Source organism: Rutidosis leptorrhynchoides, chromosome 1 (assembly GCF_046630445.1).
Source record: "Rutidosis leptorrhynchoides isolate AG116_Rl617_1_P2 chromosome 1, CSIRO_AGI_Rlap_v1, whole genome shotgun sequence".
In the NCBI taxonomy this organism is placed as follows: domain Eukaryota; kingdom Viridiplantae; phylum Streptophyta; class Magnoliopsida; order Asterales; family Asteraceae; genus Rutidosis; species Rutidosis leptorrhynchoides.
The window spans coordinates 236,939,634-236,947,666 of record NC_092333.1 but is presented as its reverse complement, the minus strand read 5'-3'; the positions used below and the strand labels follow the sequence as shown (position 1 = coordinate 236,947,666).

Here is an 8,033-nt window from a genome sequence, read left to right as displayed (position 1 = left end):
GATCCCTCGAATGGATGAACTTTGATCTGCTTCATCTGGACATATGTCCATGCTGCTGAAGACTTTTTAGTTTTGTCGTTTAAGTTTCATTGTTTTCATGGATTTGTTGATTGGGTTTTTTTGGTTTTTTTACTTATTGCTACAGTATGTGTTTTGGGTGTTTCATTTGAATAATTTCAGCAGCATTAATATATTTATGTTTTACTTGAAGAGCTAGCCATCTTGGGTACATTTGAATATTGCAGTTTAAATTTTTTTTATCAACCTGCAGCAATGACTATCCATTGCTATAATACAATTTAGAATTAGAATTATGTACAATTAACCCAACACTTGCAAGGTCACCTTAAAAGAAATTTAAGATCACGAAATAATTCACATGAGTGAACCAAATATATACCAATATAATCTTATCTAAGGATTAATTAAAACTTAAATGTGTTAAACCGTCACTGGTGCAAAAACTTTTCTACACATTTTAATAGCCCAATTAAGTAATCTTCATGACCCAAATGAAAAAATAGCCCATTTGATAAAACTGGTTGGCTTGGAACAAACAATACATTGCATTTCAAGAATCCTTTTCAACAAAGTTAAAAGAAAGATATAGTTGGCTCAAATAAGTCATTGAGCTTTGACATTGATTGATTGCACTTCACAACTACCAAAAAAGATTAATCTCATTTGATCACTAATGACAATCAATACCTATATAATAGTTTTAGTATTCATTTTTCCAATATCAAGAACTTGAATAAAAGTTTATGCCAAATAATTGTTATTTCTTGATTTTATTAATATTATAAGATTTATTATAGGCCCATCATTTAACTTTTCAATTACTATATGACAGCTGATAATTTTATAATCGCCCATTAATTGAATTCTCATTTATCTGTATATTTTAAACTTAACCCGCGAAATCGCGGGTCTTTAACTATACTAAAAGCATAGCAGGGTTATAATTGTCTTTTCACCTTTTTCAACTTTTATCTTTCTAAACCGTTTAGTTTAAGCCTTAAATGGTTACTCCGTAAATAAGCCGGTATATTCATGAATGTAGCTATAGCTGAGTGGTGTGTGGGGTGTCTTTGGATTGGAGGTTACTCAGAACATGGGTAATATTCATGCCCCCTCCCACACTTACTGATCAAACATATTCGTGCGGCTAGAATAAAAATACGCTTGAGTGTCAAAGATAGAGATCATCGCCATTAACACTCTGGTCCGATTACCGTGATAAAACCTAGTCGAGATGATGATCTCGAGAGGATGGTCATGGCTGATGGTCGAAGTCTGATCGTCAGCGAGGGAAAAACCCTACAAGGAGTGTAGGTAAAACCCGAGATGATAGTGATGATAGGTTAAGGCCGTATCTCAAAACCGTATATGAGGTAGAAGATGTCTTTTATGTGTAGGAAGTGCTCCTCTAATCATAGAGAGGGGATCGGAGTTTAGGAAGTGTGAGCCTGATGTGAAACACACATCATTACTTACCTCGATATGACAACACTAACGATTTTTTTCTTTTCATTTTTCCGTGTTTATTATTTCTCTCTTTTATTTCTTCCCTCTTCATTTTTCGTTTTAGTTATATTACCTTTGTATTTTTTTAAAAAAATGTATCAACAGAATTGTTCCTATTTTTATTTATTTCCTTAAAACTAGAAAAAAATTCGACCGCGCGTTGCAGCGGTTGTATTCAACGCGCGGTCGAATTTGGATATATGTTGTTTGGTACTTAATTATACCTACATACTAATTGTCATGGCGAAAATCGTAGTTTCAATTATTTCCGATTGTCGTTTTGAGTTTGCGTTCACACAACAAATGGCCCCTCAAATTCGCCTCACTTTAGAAAAAAATTCGACCGCGCGTTGCTGCGGTTGTATTCAACGCGCGGTTGAATTTGGATATATGTTGTTTGATACCTAATATATCTAATAGGTTGAGTTGTTTGTTGTACGTGTATGTATATGGATGAAATATATCCCGAAATATTTAGTGTTTTTTTAACGATGTCCGTTTCACGCGTAGTTAGTCCCGTTGTGTTCATTAGATTTTTTCGAGTTTAACGGTGATTTCGGGAAAATTTAACTCGCACCGAGCGAGAAGATAGAACCCGTTAAAAATTCGGGTGGATTTGTTTCTTTTATTTTAATAAAATTGTATATTTACGTTTTTTACCCCTGAAAAAGCGTAAAGTTGAGGGGCCGTTGTTTAAAGTGAGGCGAATTTGAGGGGCCGTTTGTAGTATGAACACAAACGCAAAACGACAATTGGAGGTAAATGAAACTACGATTTTCGCCATGACATTTGTATGTAGGCATAATATAATAATATAATATTCTTTAATACTTTTTTTCTTTAAGTTATATGGTATTAATATTATATGAATACTACATATTACTTTACGAGTTGTAATCTCTTGAATCCAACAATTTGCTTGAAATCCAACAGACCAATCGGAGCGCGACAGGTGGCGCGACAATCACATGTGATTGAAATCTTTTTTTTTTTTTAAATTTAGCATGTCAAATCCAATCACATGTGATTCTGCATGTCAAATCCAAGCACATGTGATTGAAAAAAAAAATTCAAAATATTTTTTTTAAATATTTGTTTTCATTTTTTTTTTCAATCACATGTGATTGGATTTGACATTTAGAATCACATGTGATTGAAATGCAGAATCACATGTGATTTACTGCATTTCAAATCCAATCACATGTGATTAAATTTTTTTTTTGAAAAAATAAAAAATTTTGTATTTTTTTTTCAATCACATGTGATTGTCGCGCCACATGTCGCACGCTGATTGGTCCCTTAGATATCAACTTAAAAGTTGTATTCATTTAAATATTCCACGTTACTTTACGACACAATTTTTGAGAGAACAACAGTAGTTTACTAATTTTTTTTGTTCATTTAATAATATTCGTATGAATAAATATTATAGATTATAGATATATATTAAAATTAAAATAATTTAAGTAATGGCAAGCGCTATGTTTGATATTTTTTTTAAAATGATTTCACGCCTGCCAGGAAAATGCCGAGTTAGTTGGACTTTCAATTTGCTTTTGCAATCAACATGGGAAATGCAATCATCACACGCAAATAGTTACAATGAACCAACAAAATCACGAACGCAATAAAAAATCGTCTAATACGTGATTGCCACCCAACCTTGTTTATATTCATATATAATAAGAGATCGATGCACTCCAAGATCATCTGTTAAAATATACGTAGTATTGTTCAACTGCGCAATATTATTCTTTTATATGTGATATGTGATGATTTGGTTTCTTATGTTTTTTGGTTATTTCATGGATACAGGTTGACTTTGCGGATTCTTAAGTGGCTAATGTTGGTATTTTGAAGGTTAGAGGGTAGTTGATGTAACATTGAGAAATAGTTGAATAATTAGATTTATTTCTTTTATACTATTCTTTACCACATTTTCTCATGTGTTTAGTTTCAATCGAATAAACGGATTACCCTGTTTCATGTGTTTAGTTCAAAATCTAATGAATAGATTACCCTGTTTCATGTGTTTAGGTTCGTTAGTAGATTTGGTATCTTGTGTTAATGGGGCACACCATTGGGCTGCGAATGATCAAAACAACTTGAGTCTACTTAAATTCATTCGAGTCCACCATGACCAAGGTTGAAGAAATCGCTTCTCAGGAAGAACTCGGCAGAGACTTTTGACGGAGTTCTCGACAACTCGGGAAGTTCTCGGGGGAGAACTCGGATGTTCACTAACATTGATTTTTAATATTTAAATAGTTGACCGAGTTTATCCCCAATTTTTTGATTTTTAACCGATTTTCCGTTTTTACGAATTTTTTCCGAGTTTTACCGATTTTCCCGATTTTTTGTGTATTGACCGAGTTGGCTCGGCCTTTGATCGATTTTTTAGCCGAGTGTGGGATTCAGAACTTGGCAGTCATTTGAAACTGAGAACTCCCCGAGTTCTCGGCCGAGTTGGCCAATTTCTGCAACACCGACCATGACTACTAAATGTACTTGAGTCTACTCAGATATCATCAAGTTACATGTTTAATTGTCTGATACAGTTCACTTATTTAGGAATGGTGTCTATATTATGTCCAAAAGGTTGAAATACCTCAACTCCAACCGGCCCAGACCAAACCAGAAGGCCCTAGGCCACTCGGACTACAGAAACAGGGTCTATTTGGGTTTCCATGATGATAATGGTGGAGTATTAGCATGGTTCCAATTTGATTGCATTATCACATCTGGAAATCTTTCACCCTTTACCATTAATGCAATTTTATCGAGCTCACCCATGTCTTCTTGAGTCAATTTTACTGATATAGCTCCAATGTTATCCTTAAAGTTCTCGATCTTGGTCGTACCAGGTATAGGAGACACGTCATCACCTTGGTGTAGCAACCACGCTAACGCTAGTTGTGATGGTGTGCACCCCTTCCTTTTTGCCATTTCGGTCACCCTTTCGAACAAAAGTGTGTTCTGCTTCAAATTCTCTCCTTGAAGCCTTGGTATATGCTGCAGATGACAAATAGCACTCAATCCATACCCAATAAGGCAGCACATTGGATGGGACAAATGTCTCGGGTTAGCGGTCAAAACATGATATTCTTGGGGCGTGTCCGGGCGGCCCAAAACACATTTTGTATGTCTAAAGTTACAAACTTTATCGAAATTTTATAAAAGCATACTTGGTAGAATTTACATGTTAGAAAAGTACATCTGTGTCCTTTAACCTACTTAAACCATATGACCCGTTTGCCACGTTTTAGATCAAATATAGCAGAAGACTCATTTATAACTTAATAATCGACTAATTATTAATTAAGATAAATTAAAAAAATGTGACTTTGATCCTACTAACCCTCCGAAGGTCATTGACATGAAGGTTTTCTGCCACATTTGGACCAGTTGAGAAGAACCCTCTTCCTAGTGGTGAAAATGGAACAATCCCAATATCAAGTTCTCTGAAAGAAAGTTTAAAATAAGAAATGTTGAGTAACTTAGAATAATAAAAACCCGAATTTTATAAATATAAGGTACATAAGAATTGCCTGCAAGTAGGAATAACTTGTTCTTCAACATCTCTAGTCCACAATGACCATTCAAGTTGAACTGCGGTAATTGGATGAACAGCATGCGCCCTTCTAATGGTTTCGGGTGATGCCTCTGATAAACCTACATATTTCACCTTCCCTTCTTCAACTAATTCCTTCAGTGCTCCCATCTAGTAGTAACATCAACATTCAGTTATTAAAAAAATCGAGTTAGGTTAATATTCATAATAGATAGTATGTTGTAGTGTTTAAAGAGATAGGAAAAACGAGTAACCGTGATTTCAATAGGGACGGTAGTATCAATACGATGAATGTAATAGAGATCAATGTAATCAACTCCTAACCGCTTCAAGCTACCTTCACAAGCTTTCATAACGTATAAAGGATCACCATTTACAATTAGCCCTGTTTCTGGTGACATAGCCGTAATACCAAACTTGGTAGCTAGTTGCACTTTGTCTCTCCTTCCTCCTTTCAAGGCCTGCAATAAAAATGTAAATCTGATAGGTACATAAGACCTCAACGATATAGACTTTAGTAACGAAAAATTCCTTTCGATTTAAAACACTCACTTAGAGCTTTCGGACTATCATCTAATTGGTCACATAGAACTTCATTGAAATTAATTGGTTAAATAGAACCTAATGAATCTACTGGTCACACAGAACCTCATCTAATTAAATGGGTCACAAAGAACCTCAAAATCTAATAGTCACATAGAACCATATTAAATATAATTGGTAATATAGAAACTAATTTAGATAACTCAGATCAGTGATTGGATCACCAAAATATTATGCTAGCATCTTCATTGTTCATGTTTAATAGTTTAGGTAGAACATTAATTCATTCAACTAATGATCACATAGGTCTTCTCCATAATCATAACAACCGTAGTATATTACATAACTCAAACCGCATTCAATGTACATGCAAAACTATACTCACAATCAATTATACATACAACAATTCACAAGTGTACTATGTAAACCTTGTTAACTCCAAATTGCTAGCCTATACATACAACAATTCACAAGTGTACTATGTAAACCTTGTTAACTCCAAATTGCTAGCCTCACTAAATTGATTTTCCAGGCAGCCTTTAAAACCCATGGAAATTTGATTAAACCATTTTCATGGAGTCTTTTTTTTTTTTTTTTTTTTTTTTTTTTTTTGGCCGGAGGTCCCCACGGAAGCAATCTCTCTGCCCTGGAGTAGAGAGGGGGATGACTTTCTCTTCCTATGGGCCTCGACTCATGGTTAAAGAAACGACTTCTCTCTTACTCTACGGTAGAGGAAGGATTGTCTACATCTCACCTCCTCCATACCTCGCATGTGCGGGATTGAGTATTGTTATTGTTGTATTGTTGTAATCCAAAAAACTACCATCAGTCAGAACATTATCATCTATCCAACCCATTCCCACCACAAAATTAACCATATGATTGGTTTGGCTAATTAAACACTTTCACTCACATTGCACCCAATACAAACTTCTAGATAGCCCGTATCATTTTATTCCTTAGAGAATAGAGTCATAGACCTTTTCGATGAGTATGTAGACATCCGAAATGGAGCTACGGGTTAAGAGTTATGACCGTTTCTTCCAAACAAGCTGTCCAAATTGTTGTTTTACACCAACACACTATTAAGCTCATTCAAAATCATATCTAACACTTGTTAACCTAAATTCAACTTATATAAACATATTATAAAATTATAAATATAAACATTTTAATCCAGTTCCATCAATATGCATACACACATACTCTTTCCTATTCATTCAGAACATTCTTCAACTAAACTCTAGTTTAAACACTTATTAGATTAAATTTACTAACCGAAACACCCATTTTGAGTGAGTTCGATTTTGAGGGTTTAAATGCTTGTATTACCCCATAATCATTATCATAACAACAATTATACAAGTAATTTAACAATTTCACAAAGAAAATCATACCTTAGAATTAGGTTTAAAAAATCCCCCAAATTAGCTCATTATAGGAGGGAAGATGATGAAATTAGGGTTTAATGACTCAGAATAAAATCTCCCAAATTACTATGAATTGCTACTAATAATATACTACTCCGTATATTAGAATATATAATAACTTTGTAACACAAATAGTTTACACAACCTTAATCAATCAATAATCTTAAGATTACGGATTATTAAAATCAGTTGATGATACTAAAATCACTACAAACAAGCAGCAGGATAGCAGGATATGAGTTCAAGTAAGTATTAAATGCTGTTACACAGTACAACAAGAAGGAGTATTGACCTGGCCGATGAGGAGTTCGTTGGCATGAGAGCCATAGACGTCGGAAGTATCAAGAAACGTGACACCGGAATCAATGGCGGTGTGTAGGAGTTGGATCATTTGTTGTTGAGATTTGGAGGTTTGGGTCAAACTTAAACATCCTAATCCAATTGCTGACACTTGTAAACCTTGTGATCCTATCTTTCTTCTTGGCATCAAATTTATTTCCTCCATTATATATTTCTCTTTTTCTCTAAATCTTCAACACCAATACAATCCTAGTAATTCTCTTGTAGTTCCCACATCATATCGCACTAACTTATATTTATATTCTTGTATACGAGTGATACAGTAAGACCATTATTAATAGTAGATCTGCCAATTGTGACCCACAAACTCAAATTCGAGTCAAATGGGTCAAGCTTTCAGGTCAATTGAGTCTTGAGAAAAATTAAGCCTAACAATGTAAATCAAAACTTAAAAAAAGATTCAAATGAGTTTCTCTCCAACCTATTGATTCTGATACAAAAAATAAGGAACGGGTCTAATGGGTATCAATACTCAAAGATCAATAAATAGAAATGGGTCTAATGGGTTCTGTGAATGAGTCAAATAGGTCAAGCACAAAAAGTTTCATCCGTAAAAAACTTATGAAAGGATTCATAGTTATATCATTTATTATGTATATTAA

At 34.2% G+C, this 8,033-nt stretch overlaps 1 protein-coding gene across 1 annotated transcript; it reads right to left on the bottom strand.

Annotated features, from left to right (window-relative positions):
• Positions 1-3,779: 3,779 nt before the first annotated feature.
• LOC139868706 (probable aldo-keto reductase 2) lies at positions 3,780-7,663 on the bottom strand. The gene is made up of 5 exons (XM_071857045.1): positions 7,364-7,663; positions 5,353-5,559; positions 5,076-5,248; positions 4,886-4,988; positions 3,780-4,539 (listed from the first exon to the last, which is right to left on the bottom strand). The coding sequence occupies exons 1-5, from the start codon at positions 7,574-7,576 to the stop codon at positions 4,201-4,203; spliced, it is 1,035 nt and encodes a 344-aa protein (XP_071713146.1). The 5' UTR covers positions 7,577-7,663; the 3' UTR covers positions 3,780-4,200.
• Positions 7,664-8,033: the final 370 nt, after the last annotated feature.